Source organism: Condylura cristata, unplaced genomic scaffold (assembly GCF_000260355.1).
Source record: "Condylura cristata isolate star-nosed mole 26May11 unplaced genomic scaffold, ConCri1.0 scaffold00020, whole genome shotgun sequence".
Classification (NCBI taxonomy): Eukaryota; Metazoa; Chordata; class Mammalia; order Eulipotyphla; family Talpidae; genus Condylura; species Condylura cristata.
The window spans coordinates 994694-1018049 of record NW_004567121.1 but is presented as its reverse complement, the minus strand read 5'-3'; the positions used below and the strand labels follow the sequence as shown (position 1 = coordinate 1018049).

Genomic DNA, 23356 nt, shown 5'->3' with positions numbered 1-23356 from the left:
CCTGGTTCTCCAGCTCAATGGCCTATCCTACAGCTTTTCATTTGCCAGCCCCAAAACTTCATGAGCCAGTTCCTTAAAAACCAATGTCTCTCGATCCCCCCTCTTAGTAGGATGTGTCCATAAGTGGTGGACAGCCTATGGGTTCTATTTCTCTAGGAGCCCTGACTACTATAAGATTGCTGGGTAACTCCCCAAAAGAATTACGACTTTCCCCCAGAAACATCCATTTTGAGGATGCTGGCTAGAGGTCACTGAGATGAGAGAAGTCAGGGTTATAATCTGCCTCCAAATTGGTCTAAAATTAAAATAACTTCTGGAGGAAAAAACCATGCACAGATCCAACATGACTCAGACACCGAGGGCTTCCGACCTTGGCCAGCAGGCACACATTTGGCAAGTGTCCTTGGTCCCTTCCTAGACCTAAAGGCATCAAAACATCTGTGTTCCCATTAGCAAAGTGCTGACCTGACACATAGCTGTGGCTTGGGAGGAACCAGAGCGAGAGACGGCCCCCCGAGGACTGGAGGGTAACTTGTGGCCACTGGAGGGGTCCGGGCTTTGGCGTTCCCTATGGGGCTCTCAGAAATAGCTGCTGTGCCAAAAGAGCCACCGTGCGGGACTTCAAGCCTGGACATGTGAGAACGAAAGCCTCAAGGACACCCCTGTGGGCCCCTGTGCCCCTAGAGTTTCAGTCCTACCTTTGATGCCTTAAGAGTAGTTCTGGGTCTTGAATTTCCTTTATAAATTGAGCCCAAACCACAAGGAGGCCTGGGTGGGATGGGAGGGCTTGGCAGGGGGTGATTGAACCCGGGGGGTGGGGGGAAACAGGACACACACCTCTTTTGTTTGTCTTTAACCCAATATGAGTTGACTGTTTTATGCATGGTCTAAGACTGGAGGCTGGTTTCATTCTTTTGTTTCTGGCTGTCCATTTTCCCAGCCTACTTACTGACAAGACTCTCCTTTCCCCATTGTACATTCTTGGTTCCTTTGTTGAAAATCAATTGATGGTGTGTGCATAGGTTTATTTCCAGGCTCACAAAGAACGTCTTTGCATAATACTGAACTCTGTTACCATCACCCCAGCAGGGTCAGAAACAGGCACAGCCAAGGCTTTCCAACCTTTCCTCAACAAATCCTCCCACCATGTGTCCCTCTCCCTTCCTGCCTGGCATGCAGCCTTCGTGTGATGGACCTGATGCTTTCAGCTGTAACTGGCAGGATGCCCACATCTTTCTTAACTCTCATGAGCACTGGAGGGGCAGGTGGCTGGTGCCTGTTGTCCATGACATGGGTGCGAAGCAGGACTCCAGGAAGTGCCACTCAAAGCAGAGGACAATTGTTTCAGAAGAACCCTGAGAACTAGAGACAGTTGGCTGTTCACTAGCCAAGTGATCTGGGTCCCATTCCCTCCAGACATGCTCCCCTTCTTTCTGTACTTACTGGGGCCTCCATATATGTTTCCCTTCCTCCATACATGTCCCCCAGGAGCCCTGTGTCACCGGTGCCAGGTCCTGCAGAGGCCTTGTTACTGGTCTCCTCTCTCCTCTTTAAAACTTAGCATCCCTGGTGGCTCAGTGGGTTAAAGCACGGTGCTATGAAGCTATCCGCAGCCACTGCAGCACGAGTTTGATCCTCAGCCAGGGAGGTTCTGACCCACATGGAGCGGCAGACCTCTCCTGTCCCGCCTGCTGCTCCCCTCAGCAGTGTATTTCAGTACATCTGACTGTTCTACTCCCCACTCTGTCTCTGGTGAATCCTCTCATCCCCTGCACCTCTGGCCTGTACACCCGTTCTTGTATGCATAAATAAATAATCTTTAAAAAAAAAAAGAAAACTTAGACTTTTTGTGTACCCAAGGCAACTGCAGCTCTGCAAACCATCTCCCTGAGGTCTGGGCCAGGGCTGGCTGCAAAGGGAGGCCAGCAGCTGCCTGGCACAGTGTGGTGAGGGATGTTTTCTCCCTACTCCTTCCCCACTTCCTGCCTCACTGCCCATGCTCCCAACCTGAAATTTGTATAGGAGTTAGACATCTACATTCTATGGAATGTTTGGCTTGGGTCATAGAACTATCAGCCATAGTGCAGATAAGTAAGACCATCCACCACACAGGTGCGTGAGGAACAAAAGAGACGAGGCATCGGACAGTGTAATGGGGCACGATGGCTGGTGGGGCATACGGGCGCGCTGGGGTGGGAGTCAGCTGGGCTCCCCGCTGGCTCTACAGCTCAGCTCCTATACCCCATGATCTGGGGCAGGTCGCTGGACTGTCAGGTTCTAGATCTTCATCCATGAGATAGAGACAAGCTCAGGCCTTCCTCACAGGCTGCTGCCAGCCAAGTACTCTTAAGATAGCTGTGCGTATGGGAAGACCATCTCGAATGTAATTATATGTAGGCTCCTATAAAAGCATTCCTGTCCCCCCTTTTTTAAAAAAGCAGGGGATGTGTGGCTGTGGGAAATGAGGTAAAAGTGGGATCTCGATGCAGTACTGGGCAGGTAAAGGACTGTGGGAGGTCACTGCCCGGTGCCCCGGAAACTGTGTGGGAAGGACCACAGCGGGGGAGGAAGAAGGGAAGCAAACAAGACTTCTCTTCCCAGCAATTGCAGTTGGGGCTGAGCCCAGTCAGGCCCTGGCTAGGGTGGCAGCCAAGGAACCCCCATGGATTAACGAGTTGCAGGGGCAACTGGGGATTCAGCTTTGTCAAAAGCATCCATTGAATCAGGCCAGTGAGTCATCTGTTTGGTGCGATCTCCAAGGTGCAGGCCTGGCAGCCTCCCTGGGAGCGCGGCGGTGGCTGTTTCCACCCTGGTGGCAGCGCTCCACGGCGAGGCCGGAAGCCACCCAGGCTGCAGAGGCCACGTGCCTCCCCACCACCCCACTGGTTTTTTAGAAGATGTTAAAATTTATAAAATGAATACCAGTTGTATATAGAAAAAATAAGTATGAAAACAAAATGAAAGGACAAGGCAGCTGTAAGCCTCTCCCTTCAGGTAACTCCCAGTATCTTCTTGATGGTCTCCCTTCTTCCATGAAGATCATGAGTCAGGTAAGAAGAGGCCATGGTGAGGTCACTCACAACCCCGTGAGTCCAGAGTCGCTCCCACTGTCAGCTTCCCGCTCCTTCTCATATCTTGGCTCTTCTCAGATCCTGGAGACCCATCACTAAGTCTGACGCTGGATGTTGACTTAAGTGACTATCGTGGAAGCATGAGTCTCCTTGTTCTGTTTTTTGGGTTTTTTTTAAAGATTTATTTATTTATTCATACAGAACTAGGTATAGGCCAGAGATGTGGAAGGTGAGAGGGACAGGGTGGGAAGCAGAACAGGCAGATCGACGAAATACACTGCTGAGGGGAGCAGCGGTGGGTCAGGGTCAGGAGAGGTCTGCCATGCCATGTGGTCTCCTCCGGGGCAGGCAGGGATCGAACTCATGCTGAAGTGGCTTAAGCTTCTTAGTGCAGTGCTTTAACCCGCTGCGCCACCCGGGAGGGCCCTCCTTGTTCTGTTTTTAAAGCTTTTCCAAAATCACCATAACTGGCATCGCTTCTTTGACTCTATTGAGATTCTTTTCTTTTTTGACCTGTTACGTTTTTTTAAGTAGGATCATTGTCATCCCTCTTTGGCCTGTTTTGTATATGTTAGCATCACTCTGCTTTTAAAAATTTTTTAAATGCAAGAAAGAAGAGGTCCCCCGAGCCCCAGGTATCCGAGCATTTAATTGAGAGAATCAGGAGTGCCTTGTGCAGTCAGCGACCGACCGTCCAAGACAACTTTGGGCCCAGCACCCGGAGTCACCACTGCTGCCTTCACTGTGGAAATGGGAGTCTTGTGTTGGTTGAGGGGTGAACTGGGGCTACCATGTGTGTGCTTGGGTCTGTCATCGGGTGGCCTAACACGACAGATGTCACTGTCTAGAGGGAACGCTGGGGCAGTGGACACCTTAGGCGTTCACACTCACATCCTGGGTCCCGACTGAGCACGTGGGAATGAACCCATCACAGAGGGTGGTGCAGGTGGTTTTTCTCTCCCCAGAACTGCCTCAGCAAGCAGCAGCTCCTCACAGCCATCCGCCAGCTCCAGCAGCTGCTCAAGGGCCAGGAGACCCGCTTCGCCGAGGGCATCCGCAACATGAAGAGCCGCCTGGCTGCACTGCAGAGCTCTGTGGCCCAAGTGGGCCCAGAGGCACCCCCAGGTGGGCACCCAGTCAACTTGCTGGTGCCACCCAGCACTCAGACCCTTCCCTGTGGCTTTTCTCCCCCTCCTGACCTGCCCGTGCTTCTTTGTGCCTCACAGTGGGGTCCTTTCCCTGCCTTACTTTCCTTCTGGGCCTGGTTGTTAACACGGGTTGGTGGGGAAGGTAGCACCGTATTCAGAAGGCATCTGCCAGCCCTCCTCTCCCCATCTGAACATCATGCATTTTCTCTTAGACCTTTCATTCTAGGCTGAGTAACGTTCATGCCTGCATGTTATCTTCACAGACTGTTGAAAAGCACCACTTTTAGAGCCAAAGCTAGTGTCTCCTTCCCCAGTCCCTGCCGAGGTAGACCAGTTGGTTCCAGGTTGTTATTATTTATTCATTTATTTTTCCCACTTAATGGGTTCACTTTTTAGAACAGTTTTAAATGTACAGGGAAATGGATCAGAAGGCGCCGAGAGTTCCCACATATAACCTCCTTGAACACACACCGTCCCCCTGGATCAACATTCTTAAGCCAGTGTGGTATGCTTGATGCAGCCCAGGGACTGGCATTGGCTTTAGATTTTCAGGCATGAGAATGACTCCCTCATTAGTGCCAGAGGGGTGGGAGGGAAGGCTGCTGGGCAAGATCTGTTTGTCTAGTGAGGTTACAGTGACCCCTCCCCACCCCCAAATTCCCTCTCCTGAGGATCAAACTCTGAGGACCCTGGTGCTTTTCCTGGCTGTCCGTGCAACAGCTGGCTCACTGTGCAGGCCCAGATGGCCAGCTGCACATGCTCCAGCCGCTCCCCAGGGGGAGGGTATGGTGGGGGCGTGTCCTGCTGACTAAGTCATAAGCCCTTGGAATAGCTGATGTCTTGTCCTCATGTAAGATGAAGCTTGCTGGGAAGGCATTGGATTTCTCACCTTCTCAGAGATCTGGTAGCAAATCCAGTGTCTTAGCACCAAGTTGACTGTCTTGGCACCCCTGGTGCGGAAGTAGACTTAGCCACCAAACTGCCTTGAGCTTTCCAGGGTGCTGTGAGGGTCTAGCCCTCTGTGAGACTCATCACTCCAAACACAAGGCAGGACATCCTTCCTTTATGCTTCAGCCAGGGAAACTGAGGCCAAGAGAAGTGAGTTAGAATTCACTAGATTATCTAGATCTGGTGAATTTCTTTTTCCTGACAGGCTCAAGTTCTCAGTTCCTTTCTGTCTTCATGGGAGGAGAGGTGCCTATAACCCCTTGAAGTTTGAGAGAAGAACCTGCAGGAGATAATTTTAAAAACTGGCCTGCTGGAGTTAGAGGCCTCCAGCCACTCACGTAGCCAGAAGGAAGCTCTTTCTAATTACAGCCTCATCCCCAACTTCAGGGTCTCTTCCCTGAACCATGTGAGACTGTCAGAAATGACCAATTCTCTTTTTGAAAAGATTGTCACCAGACATTGTGTCTCTCATGTGTGGATGTGGGCAGGCAGCTACCAGGATTCCCAGTGCAGTGTGCTGGGGTGGGGGCTGGGAACTCACCTGTGCCTAGGGCGATTGCCCCAGGTCTAACTGCAGCAAGTAAGAAATTTATCTTTTGCTTTTTTTTTTTTTAATGACATTTGCTGGGGATTAAGGAGAAAATTCCTAGTGGGAAATTGGCCTTCCTCTTTCTGACTTTTCTTTAAGGTATCTTCATCCTGTCTCCCCAACTTTGCTTTCCTGGAGACACCACTGACCAGCTTTGGGGCTCATGCAGGCAGTTTCATTCCATTCATGTTCCCAAACTGCTAGGATTGCTTAATTGCTGATCTCATTCCTTACACATTGACCTCACTCCGGAAGGTGCAAGGAGCTCCCCTGTGGCCCTGGAGGCTCACCAGGACGTGTCATGGCGAAATGAGCCCTCCAGGAAGTATGTCCTCCCACTGGGCAGAAGCCTTTGGCTCCCACTGCATCCAGTCTTTAATTCTCCTAGCATTTATGAACATGCACTTTGTGCCGGAACTGTTTAAGGTAGTGCAGTGTGACTTATCTGTGAGTTGCTCCAGCAGGTAGTTTTTCTTCTTTAGGATTCAAAAGTTTTTTCACCCTTGGAGAGACCCCATAACTTTCCCTTTAAAACACCTTCAATCCTTTCAGCATAATAAAGCGGTAAGTTTTTTCTTTTTAAATAATATATATTTTACATTATTTTGTGAGTTTTTCCACCTCAGTTGTAATCCCCGTGGGCTTCCCATCACCAAATCACCCGTGTGCCATCACCATAGTCCAGTGCACTTCCCCTCCCCCCATTTTTGATCCCACTCCACACCTGTAAAATGTCTCTGGTCTATAGTTCATTATTATTATTATTTTCTCCCATGGTCCTTTATACACCTTAAAGCAGTTTAAGTTTTTAAAAGAGCTATTAAGTCATGTATTTTAGGGGCCTGAGGCAGCAGCCGGCAGTGCCCAAGAGCTAGGAGGTAAGCTCACACTCCCTTCACACACCCTTATGACCATGGTCCAGCTACCAGCAGGTGTCCCCAGTAGCCAAGGGGCACTGAGAGCACTTGGCACGGTAGGCTCTTGCCCTTCTCCCCAGGCCAGCCTGCCACCACCGCCCCAGGAAGAACACAGGTGGGATTTGGGGCCAGAGTCATAGTGCCTTGCCTGCTGCCCTCAGGAACCCAGAGGCCTGGTGGGGATGCAGGGATCCCCCACATCAACCTGTGGGCTGATCTCCCATCATGGTGGATGTCCATGACACTGGCACCACAGTAGCCTACAGTTAGAGCAACAGCTTCATTTTCATCAGTTAAAAAACCGAGCAGTATTTCTACAAATGACACTTTATCCTAACGTGTTTTTGGAAGTATTTATGAATTTGCAACTGAGCTAAATCTAAGTCCAGCCTGTGGACACTGTCTCATTAAATAAGTAGTGTCTGGGTGCCAGGCAGCCCCTTGGGGCAGGTAACAGCGCATCACTGTCCTTCAGATAACACAGCTGCTTCTGCCTTCACAGCACAGCCAGGCCAGGCCATCTCTGTCCAACCCCAGCTCCTGCCCTGGCCTGACCCACCTTCACCAGGCCCAGGGTTCTGCTTCCCTCTATGCGCTCACATCGGACTCTGCACCTCAAGCTGCAGCTGACAGCAGTGCTGTCAGGTTGTAAATCCGTCACCCCAAAACTGCTCAAACCCTTCAACAGCCCCACCCACTGCAGCCGCAGGGCCTCCTTGACATTTCTCAGACCCCAACTCAGGACCTTTGCACCTGCGTGTTCCCCGCTGCCCTCCCCAGATCACCTGCATGGTTATGTCATCTCCTTTAGCCCTTTGCGCCAGTGAGGGCCATCCAGACCACTCTGTTCACAAATGTGCCCCTCCCCTGGCACCTCCAGCTCTGTTCCCTGCTTTCATTTCTACATGACGCGATCACTCTATCAGTCTCTGCCATCTGCTTATTGATTTTCACTGTCACCAGTGATAGAGGCTTCCTGAGTGCTGATTTTGTCTGTTTTGGTCCCTGATGTACCCCCAAGACACCTACTATAGTGCCTGGCACATAATAAAAACTCAATAAATACTTATGGCTTTATTCATGTGGCAAGAATTATTTGTTGGGCAATTACTAAGTGCCAGGCACTAGGCTAGTGCCAGGCTTGTGGCAGTGACATGAGACAGCACCCTACCCTCTTACACTCCATTCTGAGGGAGCAGACACACATGGCGAGGAGGAAGCCAAATGAGCCCGGAGGAGGTTTTAGCTAAGCAGGGTATCAGAGAACATAATGGGAGGCCATGGTCTCAAGTGGAGGCTCAAATGAGTGAGAAAGAGCCAAGGTAAGAGGCTCCAGGGAAAGAACATTCCAGGCAGAGAGAAGAGCGAAAGCTCAGAACTAGAGTTAAGATGGAGTCTGGCCTGATCAGGAGATGAAGGAGATGAAGGCAACCTGTGTGGCCAGAGCCCCAGGAAAGCAGAGCGAGCGGGAAGGTGGGGGCACACAGGCCGCAAGCCCCACTCTGACCTCCCTGCTGTGAGGCCTGAAAACACCAGTGTCTCTGAGTCATGGCTCCATGTGGCACAAGCAGGCATCCTATCACCCAGGCCCAGAGTGCCTAAGGATTCAGTGAGCAATGCTTCTACAGTGCCCAGCCCAGGGCACCATGGAGTGGTCACTCAACAGAGCGCCCTGGAAGGTGGGGGCCATGAGACTGATGTCTAAATCGCTGTGCTCCTTCCCTTCCTCCTTATAGTTTCCTGCCCTGCTCTGAATGCTCCTCCTGATGGCAGGAAGTTTGGAAGCAAGTACTTAGTGGATCACGAAGTCCATTTTACCTGCAACCCTGGGTTCCGGCTGGTTGGACCCAGCAGCGTGGTGTGTCTGCCCAATGGCACCTGGACAGGAGAGCAGCCCCGCTGTAGAGGTACAACCCTCCCTCCCCCACCTCCACCCCCACCCCAGGGGTCTGCTGGGTGGAAAGGGAAACTCCTAGGGACATATTCTGCCTGATTTCCTGACCACTCCTCAGTCCCAGAACTGCAGCCAGTGTGTCTGATGGCACCTCTGCGCAGGCCTGGGCTGCCCCCTAGCCACAGGAGCTGACTAAAACACCCTCACAATTCCATCTTGGTTTGTATATGGGGAAACTGAGGCATGAAAGGTGAAGGAACTTGTCCAAGCCTATGCAACTGAGGGCAGGCTGTTGATCCAGACTGGACGCTCCGACTGCAAGGTCTATGTCCCTCAATGCCTCTTTCCACTCTCAGTAATGACTGGCTCTTATTGACCTTGGGACAAGAAACCTTTTGTGGGGTGTGGAGAGGAACAAGAAGGAGGTACTTCAAGAAATGTTCCTCACAGCTGCTCTGTTCGGGTGGCCAGTGCCTGTGTTGACACACCTCAGTGGGAATTTATTTGACTAGTGGATGCTGTTCCCAGTGAGAGTCTAAAAGGGATTGTCTAGAGGGAGAATAGTGCTTCTCTCTTCTATTTAGCGACCAGTTGTGGCATGTGGGTAAGACATAGGCTGGCAATCAGCAGTCCAGTTAACCACCCCCACACTCCACTGGCCCCAGGGTGGTTCTAGATCTTATCAGCCCTACTGCATGCATCCATTTCATGTTCCAAATCAACAGTCTCAAAGTTACAATATATAGAGACCATAGTGGGAATAATTTCTTAATTACAGGGGATTCATTTCAGGACCCAAAGGGTCAATGAAAACTTTGGCAGCACTTTAATAACTTCCCTGCACCCAATCTCCAGTCAATTGCCTGGAAAGATGATGAGCCCAACTTGGCATAAAGGGAAATTACACATAATTACACCATTAAAAAAAAAAACCAGTGGGCAGAGGAAGGTTCCAGAACTCCACAGTGGAAAACAGCCACTTGGTTTCCTGAATCATTTCCCTTTTTCCCTCTTTCTCTGAAAGGCATGTTTTTAAAACGTTTGGAATTGGGGGGAACCATGGCTATCGGCCTCGTCCCTTTGACAGCATGAATAACCAAAGAAAAGTAAATGCTTTTGTCCCTGACCACCATTTTGGGAAAAGAGAGTTTACTTTTTTTTTTTTTGGTCAGTCATCCTATCCCCACTACTTTTTTTTTTTAAAGATTTATTTGTTCATACAGAACTGGGGTACAGGCCAGAGGCTCAGGGGCAGCGAGAAACTTCACCAGAGACAGAGTGGGGAGCAGAACAGGCAGAATGTCGAAGTACACTGCTGAGGGGAGCAGCGGGCGGGTCAGGAGAGGTCTGCCGCGCCATGTGGTCACCTCTGGGGCAGGTGGGAATCAAACTCATGCGGAAGTGGCTTTAGCTTCTCAGTGCTATGCTTTAACCCACTCCACCACCAGGGAGGTCCCTCCCCACTACTTTTTAAACATTCATTTGCTCAACCGATTTTCATCAGCACCAATTCTGGGTTGTGCTGAGGGCCAGGATTCAATGCTACACCTAAGAGATACCATCTAACTTCATGCTCACATACTAAGGTAGAAACAAGCAAAACAGCTAGCTAAATACAGGGGCCTCCCTAGAGGCTCAAGCGGTTAAGTCTCAACACAATGAAGCTATTGGCATCCACTACAGCACGAGTTCCATCCATGGCCAGGGAGGTGACCACATGGTACAGCAGACCGCTCTTGACTCACCTGCTGCTCCCCTTAGCAGTGTATTTCAGTTCATCCACCTGTTCTACTCCCCACTCTGTCTCCAGTGAATCCTCTCACCACCACCACCACCCCATACCTCTGGCCTGTACCCCAGCTCTTGTATGCATAAATAAATAAAATGAATCTTAAAAAAAAAAAAAACAGCTAGTCAAATACAAAGGTAAATGACTTGACCTTTGGGGGGGGCAATACTTTTGGTGGGACAGGGAGAGGAATTACCTAACAAAGGATTAAGAATAAATACCACGGAGATGAGGAATAGTCAAAGGTCTCTCTAAGACAATGACAATCTCAGTGATGCTGAGATTGAAACGATAAACGGGATCTAGTCACGTGACCAAGGTGAATGGGCAGCATGGGAAGATGCCATTCTAGGGAGCGTAACATGTGCCAAGGTCTCAAGGAAGAGAAGAATGTGGCATGCTTGAGGAAATGAAAAATAAGTTATAAAAACTCATCCTAGGAGCAGTGTGTGGATAGACAGTGAGTGAGCAAGGGGTGCGGAGACACACACAGGTCAGGTCGCCAGGCGCCAGAAGGCTGTGCAGACAGTGAGCTGTTAGTTCCAGCACCTGGTGATTGGTTGCCGTGCAGAGAATGAATTAGAAGTAACAATGGTTGTCCAGGGACAAGAGATGGCAGGGGAGAATGAAAGGAAATTGAGAGAGAGAGTTGGTGGAACTGGCTGCTCTCCCATATGGGCTATGAGTGAGGGAGGGAAGTCAAGGCCCCCCAGACTCAGGGTTGGGTGGTAGTGTGTATGATGTCTTTGGAGGACACAATATTAAGGGGAAAGGATGTCCTAAAGGAACTGCAGTTTGTGAACTCCACCCCCTACTGTAGCTTTTTGGATTCCACACCCTACTCCAGTGATTGGAAACTACAACTCCCAGCAGTACTAGGGAGAGAACTGTGAGGACCCCAAGGGCGGAGCTAAGCAGGCATTCTGGGGCTTTGGGGGATAAATAGGGAGCCATTTTCAACAGTTCTGGTGGAGGAAAGACAATGGCTCTCTTGCTCTGCCAACACTCTTGGGACTGTGTGACTGGGAGCTATCAGTTTATTACTAGAGCTCCAAGTCAGCCAAGCTGGTAAGATATTCTAGTTAACCTTTTTTTTTTTTTTTTTAAAGTTTTTTTTATTTATTCATACAGAACTGGGGTACAGGCCAGAGATGCGGAGGGTGAGAGGATTCACCAGAGAGAGTGGGGAGCAGAATAGGCAGATACACTGAAGTACACTGCTGAGGGGAGCAGTGGGCAGGTCAGGAGTGGTCTGCCACACCATGTGGTCACCTCCGGGGCAGGCGGGGATCGAACTCATGCGGAAGTGGCTTTGACTTCTTAGTGCAGTGCTTTAACCCGCTGCGCCACCAGGGAGGGCCAATATTCTAGTTAACCTTTTATCTCTCTCTCTTTCCCTGGGTTGTTCCTTTCCTTTCTCTTCTTTGTAAATAAACCCATTGCCTTTTTGTGTGTGCCTACAGTACAATTAAATTTTAAGTGCACGGCTGAGGGCCCACAGACAGGCAGCACAGTTTATACTGGGGTGCCCTATAACAATAAGACCTAGCTATCAACATACAGAGGTTTCTTCTTAAACAATCTCTGAGTGGTCATTGATCAGAATCCTACTTAAGTAAAGATAAAAGTCAAGTTAAAATGCCTATGGGACATACTAGTAGAGATAATTAATTTAAGCATGGAGACATGAGTTGTACGTATCTAGTTATCAACCCCAGAGCAGCAGAACACAGTGTTAGATGTAGGGTCTGGAGCTCAAGGGTGAAGGCTGGATCAGAGATAAGTAGTTGTGAGCTATTAGCATAGAGAGAGTATCTAAAGTAATGGAAACAATAAAAGTAGTAGGAAGAGAGGCTAGAGACAGAAAATAAGTGACTGAGGATGAAGACCCAAAGGGCTCCTAGATTGAATGAAGGAGAGCAAAGGAGACTGAAGAGGCAGGTGGCAAGTCCCAGGTGGCGGTCAGAAAGGCGTCGGTTTGCATGTTTGCAAGGTTATTTTAGTCAGGATAGAGGACAGCTCCTTTCACTTACCTTGGCTCATCAGGCCTTTCCTCAGAGAATTTCTTGAAAGGGTTTGATTAGAAAAAGCTGCCTTTCGTACCGCAGCCATGTAATAGTTAGAATGACTAGCTGGCTGATGTGCCCAGCAACTGAATGAATGAGCACTTATGTTTAAAGATGATGAATTTTCTTTCAGACTTTTACCTAAGCAGATATATACAAGTATCACATATTCAGGATTATGTGTGTTGTGTTAAATTAACATAAGCAAATCTCCCTTCACTCTTCTTTCTAAATAAAATTTGAATAATATGAGACACTTCCTCAAGAGGACTAGTCTATACTTATTTAATCATTCCTCTACTGCTTCCAGATTTTTCACAATCATAAATAATGCCTAGGCAAGCAATCCTAAAACATTTTCAACATGGAAAATTTCAGGCAGACACACCAGTAAAAAGCACAGCATAATGGCCCCCATGTACTTATAGCCAAGTAATTATCAACACAGCAGCTCCTTATTATCTTACAATATTTAGTCAGGGTGAAAATTTCTCCAATGGTCTCATATTTTTTTTTAATGATTTATTTATTTGTGCATACAGAACTGGGGTACAGGCCAGAGGCTCAAGGGCGGTGAGAGGCTTCACCAGAGACAGAGTGGGGGGCAGAACAGGCAGATCGATGAAGTACACTGCTGAGGGGAGCAGCGGGCGGGTCAGGAGAGGTCTGCCACGTTATGTGGTCACCTCCGGGGCAGGCGGGGATCGAACTCATGAAGAAGTGGCTTTAGCTTCTCAGTGCAGTGCTTTAACCCGCTGCGCCACCAGGGAGGGCCTAGTTTCATATTTTTAACACTGTCTTTGAACCAGGGTTGAAATAAATTCCATATGCCACAAGTGATCGATATGTAATTGTATCTTTTTAAAATCGATAATCTTTGCCAACTCCCCAACCCTGCTGTAAGCCCAGGCTTATTCCTTTGCAGTTTGTTCAAGAAAATGGGCACACACGCCCCCTCCCACCAGGCTCCATATTGTAACTTCTTCCTAATCGAGTCATTTACCACCATCTTCTGATCTCCCCAGTTTTATTTGAGATACAGTTGTCACAGCACTGTGTAAGTTTCAGGTAGATAGCATAACAGTCTGACTTCATGTCAAATGATTATGGGAAATGATTATCACAGTAATCCTTTCATTAACATCTGTCATCTTGTGATGAGAGAACTCTGAGCATGTCTCCTATTACCTCTCCAGCATGCCCTTTGGCAGCGTCAGCGACAGGTGCCAGTGTGTCACCTGTCTATTTGGTCTCTGACCGCTCACTCCAGAAGCTAGATTGGCTTCAGGTGGGTTTTTGTCTTATCTGGGAAGGTATCTGTCTTTCTGTAGGGAAGTCCCGCTGTCTTCTCTCCTTTTGCCAGAGTCCTGGTATTGATGGTCACTGCCATCCTCATGTTGACATCTCTCAAGTCAGCTACAAAAGGAACTCAGGGCAAAGCCTCCGGTTGTTGCTCTTTGAGAAAGGGTGCAGCTTTACCACTGGATGCCCCTTATGTGGGCATAAGAAACCCATCTCATATATTCTTTCCTAGATTGACTTTTTTTTTTAAGGTAACATCGCATTATAACATATATAAGTTTTAAATGTATGCCATTATAAACCAACATGAGTATCTTAATATGTCTCTGTTTTCTGTTTTAACTGATATCGTTGTTGGCATAATAAGCATCTAGGTCTTTTCACCCAGATGTCCAGAGGATTTTTTCCCCCATTTCTTTATAACTGAATAATTGTATGAGGATCTACCTCAGGAGTGGCCTTCTTGAGTCGATTCCCTCAGTTGTGGGGTCACCTTGTCAATAGAAGTTTTAGTCAGAGGGGTCTAGTCTCTGGCCACTCTCAAAAATCCCTAGGACAAAGTTCAACTATCAAGGTCTCTAGTGGAAAGAGGATTCAGACTGAGTCCAACAAAGAAAATTGGTAAATGCATGAGATTCCAGAGAAAGTGGAGCCAGGGAGCCGAGAAGGCACGAGCCACATGAGAAACGTGACAGCAATGACATGACAGGCTAGGATCAGATGTGAGGAGAGCTGTGTGGGCTCTCATATTTTGCCTAAATATGAGTAACAGAAAATAATTTTTGTCAAATCCCATACAAACTGTTATACCAAAACAGAAAATAAAGTCTCTGGAGTGAAGAGATGCCAGAAGACGTGCCCATGAAAACTGTCATCTGATATTTCTAAAGGAGTTGAAAGAAATCTTTTGATGATAAAAACAAAAAGGACCGCTTCAGTAAGAATGAGAAAAGAAACGATTGGAGAAGTGGAATTTTGAAACAAGATGGTTGAACACAGGAAAGAATTAAAATAAAGGAAAAACAACCAGAACCTGTCTGTTAAAACACTCGGCACAGTTCTACGGCGACAATAAGCGCTCACTAAACAGTAGATTAAAACGGAATTCTCCATGGTTTTAGCTGGCAGCCTGTCCCATGGTCTCCACCAGTGCCCTCTTCACAGCCCTGAAGTCTCCATGCACTTGACTGAAAGCCACTTTCCGGGACAGATATGAGCATGATGACTACTAAATGTCACCCAGGACACAGTGGGGCGCCGGGGCTGGGCATCAGGTCGTGGAATGCCATTGACACAGAAAGAGAGTCTGTGTGGAGCTTGTCTAAAAAATCCTGCAACACGATCCAGAAGGGGAGAGAGGGCATGGGGCCCCGGGCACTCGTGTGTGGCTCCTCCACCCCAGAAGCAGGCAGGTGTGGCCTGGCTCAGTGCCTTCCCCTGGAAGCCATGCAGAGAACCATGGTGCAGGTCACCCTGGGGCCAAGCTGAAAGATACCAGTGTTCACCCTCTTTGGCTTTCTGCCCACAACTTCATGGCTGAGTGGCTGTCCAACCTCAGATTACACTGCTGAGCAACAATGGGACCGGACAATGGGTGAAGGAATTCTAAGCACTGTGGCATTTGTGTTCCGTGTCATTCCAGACACATTCCAGGGAATCGGTCATCTGAAAACAGAATGTAAGAGCGGGCCCGGCTGAGGTTACTGAGAAATTGAAAAGGCTCCTTCCCCAGGGATAAGCAGTATTTGGAGCATCTGGGTCCTTTCGTGATTAATAGAATCATGTAAATGACTACGCAACACCCCAATCAAGAGAAGCTGAAGGCGCTGCCTATCCCCCCACAGCCAGGCTGTCGTCCTCAGCACTAGCACCTTTTTCTTCCTCTCGATAGCCATAGCAGGGAGATTCTCTGATGCCAACAAGGAGATGTTGCCAGTGTTCTTTCCCAGGATGCTCTGGGCAAGTCAGTGAATTGACAGACCTCTCTGCTGGAAATGGTCTCTTTTGTGTGTGATAAAACTGGGCTTAAGGAATTCATAAGAAGCAGATGTGGCTGGAAGGTTTTTAAACTGTCTTTTTTCCTAATTAGATATTTATAGTTAGATATTCCCACATTGTGGGAAAATAGAAGAGTGTGAAAGAATTATAAGTAGGCAAAGAAAAATTACCTGTAACCCTACCACACAGAGAATAACCTATTAAACTTCTACATATGTGTCTCTCTATATACATACAGGACTGTTGTGTATATGATTAAGGAACACTTCTCTTTTTCAACATTAAGGAGGGGAAGAATCAAGGAAGGCTTTTCCCTGGTTGCACAGGAAATGTCAAACACAGGAGAGCTTCTGGGTAGGAATGGGGAGAAAGTTGATTTTTCTATCTCTGGATATTCCAAGAGGCTGTTTCTTCTACATCTGACTCCCTTGAATTGGGTACTCATTTGAAATATGTTCCACCTGGATGTGGGCTGATAGAGGTAGGTTCAGGTGGGCTGTGACTTAGGCTGTATGGGCTTGTGCCCACAGTAGCTTCCTGTGGCTCCAGCTACCAGCACTGAAAATTAGAACGTGGTGCCTCTGGGTGGAGCGTGGCCAGGTGATGGGTCAGCTCCCACAGGCAGAGATTCAGGTGGGCACGATTTGTGCCATGGCATGTGGCTTGCTGAATGGAGGACAGGCTGCATGCCAGCCCTCTTGGGCCTTCCTTACTTCATGTGATAGTAGCAGGGGATGGGCAAGGGAGAGCTAGGACATTGGAAGCATCCTACAATGTGAAGAAAGTTAACCCATCCTTGTTTGTTATTTGTTTTAGGATTAGAATTCACAGTCTTGTCTTTGAATTGTTTTCCTTTTCCTAGATATCAGTGAATGCACTAGCCAACCTTGTCAAAATGGTGGGACGTGTACAGAAGGAGTCAACCAGTACAAATGCATTTGTCCTGTAGGGAGGACTGGAAACCGCTGTCAACATCAGGCACAGACAGGTATGTAGTTGTTATGGAACTGGGTGAGGACAAGGGAGAAGACCATGGTAAAGGGTCCCCCTGTTGGGATCTCAGAAAGTCAATGTTTCTCCCATTTTCTGTCCACTGATTCCTCGGGTCCCCTGAGGTGGCTACTGGGGGTGGAGTTAACTCTGTGGGAGTCACAGAGTTTTGATACTTCTTATGGGAGCCAAATGAAAATGGGAGGACTGACTCCCAACCTGAAAAATTCTCCAATTGGGTATTTGACCAGAGAAATTTCCTTGCTGCCATCTTTACTTGATGGACATTACCCCTGCAGACAAAGAAGCAGGTTCATCTTTCAAATGCTCCCATCACATCCTCAAAATTAGTAGCCATTGATACAAGTGCAAGTATCTTCAGCCCTGGTAAACCAGACATTTGACTGGTGATGAGGTTACTGTCCACATCTTAAGGCCCAACATACCTCCAGGCAGAAGGTCTAGAAGTCAAACAGCAGCTGTTTTTGTAGATGCAAGAAAACCTAATAAGAAGGATTAGAGGGTAGTCCGCATATTATGCTGTAACCAATGTTTTTATTATTTAAAAGGGAGCCAAAGTAGGTCCTATTCCTTTGCCAGAGAGCCTGGAGCATCCTGTCAATGTGTGTGCAAAGTCTGTGCTTGGTGCGGGAATTGATAGCATATTCAGAGAGCAAGAGCTTTGCCAAATCTTGATGTCCTTGCACTGAGCCCAGCCCTAGGTCAGTTTAAAATATTACCCCCAAGAGATCTGCTGACGAATCGATCTTGATTCTATTCAGCTGAGTCAGCCTGCTGGCAGCTTTCTCAAAAGGAGGTTGCCATCCAGGGGAGTCCAGAGGCCCCCTGACAATTCCTGTCTCTGGGGCTGCTCTCTGCCGAAACAGATGGCAGGACCTTCTTGGTGGCACCACTGCTTCACCCTCCTTACAAACAAGAAGGAAAAAAAGAAACGGGGCCCCAAGTGTGCTGGTCCCAGTGTTCTAAGCCCCACCTCACCTGAGGGCTTCTCTTCATAGCCAGTCACTCCTCAGGACCAGGAGGATACCAAGTATCCTCATGGTAGAATTAGACTTCAGGAAAAGGAGGGAGGTGGTGAGCAGGTGCATCCAATGGCAACTCCTGTCCTATGGGATCGGTGAAGGGCCCAGCAGAGGCGTGACTCCTGGCTTTCCTGGAGCCCAGCCGGGAGCCTCCTTACTAGCTCTGCTCTATCTTTCCAGCAGCCCCAGGATACTCTGTCTGATTATTACTTTTTTAATCTGTTCCCCTTTTCTTGATTGTTGTTAAATGTGTGTGTGTGTGTGTGTGTATATATATATATATATATATATATATATATATATATATATATGCAACCATCACCACCACCCACCTCCAGAATTCTCTTCATCTTGCGAAAGGGAACTCTGTCCCATTGACACAATCACACACACACACCCCCTCCTCCTTCACGACCCTCCCCCCACCATCACACCAGACCTCTTTCTGATTTACATTATTATATCCAGGCGCGCTCCCCTGCCCTCCCCTTGGACTGGGCACTACACCTTGGGCTGAATTTTTTTTGCTTAATGACCTGTCTTTCCTTTCTCTACTCCAGAGCGACCTCTGAGAAGGGCCGCGCCCCGTCTGGGTTTTCCTCCCGGGCCCTACTTAGGGCTGGCCCCGGCCGGTGCGCCAGGGCCGGGCACTGAGGGTGTCTTCTCCCCGCAGCCGCCCCGGAGGGCAGCGTGGCCGGCGAGCCAGCCTTCAGCCGGGCGCCGCGCTGCGCGCAGGTGGAGCGGGCGCAGCAGTGCAGCTGCGAGGCGGGATTCCACCTGAGCCGCGCCAACGGCCGCGACAGCGTCTGCCAGGGTAGGCGGGCTCGCCGGGACGGGGCCTGGGGCCGCGGGCCGCGAGCCCGGGCAAAAGCTGCCCGAGTTGTGGCTGAGACGAAGCTAGCACGTAGCTAGCAAGGGTCTGAAGAAAGTGGGGCGTAGAGGAAGCAGCGAGGGGGGGACCCCAGGTTCCGGGCAGTCAGATCCTGCGAGCCTGCGCATTCATGGAAGAGAACCTTGTGCCCGCACCTGCCCCGCATCCGGGCTGGAATCCTAAGGGTGGGTGGCAGCGAGGAGCTTGAATCGGCGCGCTGCGCGGGTGTACAGGGCCACGCGGCCAGACCAGGGACGCGCTCCCGCCCTCCGCTCCGCCTAGCTTAGCTGGCCCGCCCTCTCCTGCTCCTCCTTGTGATTACCAAAGTTCTTCCTGGAGCCAAACCTGGGATTCAAACCTGAGTTGGAGGTGTGTTGGTGCTGACAGCATCATTTTGCAAAGGCAGAAAGGACCCTCTTTCTCCGTTCCCCCAAAGATGATTCCCAAAGCGCTAAGACGGGGCATGGCTCACACTTGCCCTCTAGGCTGCTAGTCCTGATCTGCAGCTTTTGCTAGGTCTCCTGTTGGTCTTCAGCTTTAGCCTGGGATGGGGGGGTGAGGAGTGGGGGGAGATTTAAAACAGGGTCTAACACATTAGCTCCCTCTCCTCTGGGAAAATGGGAGCATCCCTGCTGCCCTTCCCGGTACTCTACTGGGACCAGGGCTCTGTCCAGGACTTCTGCCCTGCAGCTTCTGGAGTCAGACTGAGCACTTCTGCCCCCAGATGTGAATGAGTGTGAGCTCTACGGGAAAGAGGGACATCCCCGGCTCTGCATGCACACCTGTGTGAACACCCCAGGCTCCTACCGCTGCGCCTGCCCAAGTGGGTACCGGACCTTGGCTGATGGGAAGAGCTGCGAGGGTGAGTGAGACTGTCTCAGAGGCAGGTGGCTTTGGGGCTGGAGGGTGGCTCTGCATACCTGGTCACTTGCTGCTGCAGTGACCTGCCAGGACCACGGAGTGGAGTTTGGGGATGGTGTTAGGCTCTTTGAGATTTCAGATATATTCAGTCTTTTAAAAAAAAAAAAAAAAAAAGGACTTCTCAAGATTAATTGCATCATCATCTATATAAATAGAGAAAGTACTTGCTTAACCATATTGGTAAAGTCTTTTCTGACCTTATGGAAGTAACTGGTTTCAAGGGCAGATCATATCCTCCCACTCAGCGATGCCTTTAGCTAGGGCTGTATGCAAAGGCAGAGCAACCAGTCGGTCACCCACACTGTGCTACCGGGAGGCTTCTGACACAGTGCAGCTTCTCTAATACCCTGCACTGCCAAGTCTGCTCTCAAAGGGGCAGTGCCCGGTGAGCACTAATGTCTCAGTGTGGCTGGGCTCCACAGCCACTGAGGACCAGAGTGAGACTGACCACTCAAGGACAGCCAAGAGGAAGAGAGCATCGCTACCTCAGGGCTTGAGAGGTGAGGGGAAGGAGGGTGCGATCAGGGTCCTCCATGGCAGTGGAGGACACAGCTACCACCAGAACTGGGCCGGTCAGAAGAATCAGCACCGCAGCCCCTCCAGTTCCACTCTGCCAAACCCAACTGGAAGTCAGAGGGCCTGAGAGCAAGGAGGAACAGTCCAGAGCACTGAGTCTCCCCAGCAACAGAAAGTGGATCTTAGGATAGTGAGGGGAGTGACGGGATTAGAAAATTCTGCATCCAACAGAGAATCCTGATCTTAGGTAGTAGCCTCCTGGAGGACTTGGGTTGAAGTTTCTGAGGCCAAGTCCAGATGCAGTGGGAAGTTGATTTCATTGGCAAGTATTGGCTTCTAGGTCAGCAGGAGGGTCCCAAAGGCGCCAAAGGGGATATGTGCAAAGTGGGGTGATTGTCAAAATGGAGAGGCTGAGAACCCCTCCTCCCCCAGCAGTCACCATCATTACCAGCAGACAGGTTCCAGGAACACTGGACACACTAACAGTCCCAGTCTGGTCACTATGGCAAGGATACAGACACTTCTGCCCTGAAGGTGGTTCATCACCCACTTTGGGGACATAGTGGGCTTTGGGGACTGCTGCCAGTGGCTTGCATTCACTTTTGTGATGACTCAATTATTAACATGTGGAGGCCTCCCCTTTCCCTTCTCCCCTGTAAGGAAAACAGGTTTGAGAAACACAGATTCACAGACTTCATATTAGTTCAGTCAGAACAAGCATCTCAAACATGGAAATAAGATGGGGTCTCCTATTGCTCATCCCAGATGTTGGCCCAGTAACCCCAGTAACCTAGTGGATTTTGGAGAGGAGTGGGGCTGAAGATGCAGGTGGCCTCACACCAGGGGGACAGACTTGTGCCCCTGTGGAGACAGGACACAGGAGAGCATCCAGCTGGTCCCAGATACTGGTTCTGAACTTCTGATGTAGAGGGGAAGAGAGAGGGCAGAGGGCTCTTGGCAGGCCCCTCTGAGGTGGGAAGGGGAGAGAAGAGGTGGCTTCCCAGTGGAATCCTAGCAGGCTCTAATGTAGGACTCAGAGGGAATTGGGGACTAAAGTAGGAGAAGGTATCCACAGTGGTTCACTCCACCCACCCATCCATCCACCCACCCATCTACCCATCCAATAATTATTCATGGAGGCCTTTGCAGGGCCATGCATAGCCTCCACCTGGGAAACTCACACCTTAAAAGAGACAGAGAAAGCATACAAAGAAGAGTTGAGTAAGGCTGAGTAGGAAGTCCTAAGGGGCCATGATAACAGCCCTGGACAGGAGGCCCTGGGGCCTTTCAGTTAGGGGAGGCAGGTTTGAGAGCAGCACTGTGTTGCAACTGCATTCAGGCATCCACAACCACTTATACCCCAGGGAGGAACAAGGTCTGGGAAGGGAGTTCCCCAGCATTTCCACAATAGCCAGGACTTCAAGTGGCTGAGAAAGGTAGGCTTTCCTGCTTTAACAAAAAGGCTTGGAAGCCATCCCTGTGGTGCAAGTGGTTAAAGAACAGCCCCGGGAAGCTATCTGCAGCCACTGCAACATGAATTCGACCCCCAACCAGGGAGGTGACCCCTGTGGCATAGCAGACCTCTCCTTTCTCACCTGCTGCTCCCCTCAGCAGAGTAGTATTTCAATCAATCTGCCCCACTCTGTCTCTGGTGAATCCTCTCAGCCCCCACCCCCACCACCCGCCCATACCCCTGTTCCTGTATGCATAAATAAATAAATCTTTAAAAAAGGAAAGACAGCTGCTTGGGTATCTAGCAAGCTCACCCAGTTGGAACACCACATTCTGATGCCCGATGGGGTCTTTAGTGTGGCCCTGTCAGTGACAAGGAGGAAGCATTCGGGGACTGTCATCCTCACTGGGTATCCCATATTTCAGATGTCGATGAGTGCGTAAACCCACAGCCCGTGTGCCCCCCGGGAACCACATGCATCAACACAGGTGGAGGCTTCCAGTGTGTCAGCCCAGAGTGCCCCGAGGGCAGTGGCAATGCCAGTTATGTGAAGACGTCTCCCTTGTGAGTATAGCCTGGGCCACACACAGCGTGCCCCTCATCCAGGCCTCCACAGAAAGTGGCTGGGCCGTTTTTCCAAGAAGTTTTTGGGGAAAAGTACAGTTATGTCCAAGGAATGATGAAAGTTGGGGAGCTGGAAGTATGGCTTCTCAGGGCTTCCTTGTGTCTGCACTGAATGCAGTGCTCTGCCCATTGCCCCTGAGAGGAGTAATGTTCCCAGTGTTCCTCTATGGACATGGAGGGTGATGGGACTGCATCCCCCTCAAGGATGTGGGTGTCCCTGCAGGGAGAAGGTTACCACCAGTTTCTCATGTCCCCACAACTAGTCACTTCCATCTCCCACAACTTTACATTCTATCATTCTGCTTTTCTAGTAGCACTAGAGGATTTAACTTCTAGCAACCTCAACCCTTAATAGTTTTGTGAGTCTTTTTTCCAAAAGGTGGGTGATGGACCTTTAAAAATAATGACAGCGAGGACAAAGTGCATGCATTTTTTTCTGAAATAGAATCACAGGGACCCTAGCATAAAAATGAATTGACTGTACAAGTTTAGGTGGTTGAATTGCTTTGGGAGCGATAGCAGATTAGAAACAGTAAGAAAGTCAGTGGCACTGAAGCCTGGGAGCTACAGTGAGAGTGAAGACACCAGGATCTTCCACAGGAGTCACTGGGTGAAAGGACAGGGGACCTGTATGGCCCAACCTTTGGGAACATCACTCATTAACCATGGATGTGATATCAACCTGCATAACCATGGCAATACCATTCACCAAAGAGGCGACATTGAATTTCTCTCTTATGTTTGAGAAGATAGAGAAATATCAAAAACATTTCCACAAGATGCTGGCTCTAGATGACTGGGAAGATGCTTTCTTGATTGGAGAATAAACAGTGGGTGTTAAGAAAGCTCATGTGGAAACCCCACCCCCACCCCAGCCAGTCAGCTAACTGCTGGGGTCCCACCCTGAGAGAAGTCTCAGGCCCTACGGAGAGGCTGACTAGCAGTGTCACTACTGTTAATCTGCCCAGCTTTACTTATCTGTAAAAAGTATAGTAACACTCCCTGCACGTTTACACAGTCACACATGCATGCATGTATGGTTGCTCAGACCACCTCTTCCCTGGTCATGCCCGAAACTAACCTTGCTTACTTGCCTGTGCTGAGGGACCTGAGACCGGGAAGGCCACTTTGGTGGCCTCAAGCAAGTGGTCATCTGGGGCAAACAAGCCAGGTCAAGCACCCACTGGCCAGCTTCCCCAAGGCTGACTCCTCATGT

At 49.5% G+C, this 23356-nt stretch overlaps 1 protein-coding gene across 1 annotated transcript in view; it reads left to right on the top strand.

Moving 5' to 3' along the window:
* FBLN7 (fibulin 7) overlaps positions 1–23356 on the top strand; it is a 35315-nt gene that overhangs the window by 9300 nt on the left and 2659 nt on the right. Inside the window, exons 2-7 of the mRNA XM_004686108.2 lie at positions 4037–4196; positions 8410–8580; positions 16585–16710; positions 18429–18569; positions 19351–19488; positions 21942–22080. Of these exons, the coding sequence (XP_004686165.1) occupies positions 4037–4196; positions 8410–8580; positions 16585–16710; positions 18429–18569; positions 19351–19488; positions 21942–22080 (875 nt within the window). The remainder of the gene's footprint in view (positions 1–4036; positions 4197–8409; positions 8581–16584; positions 16711–18428; positions 18570–19350; positions 19489–21941; positions 22081–23356) is intronic.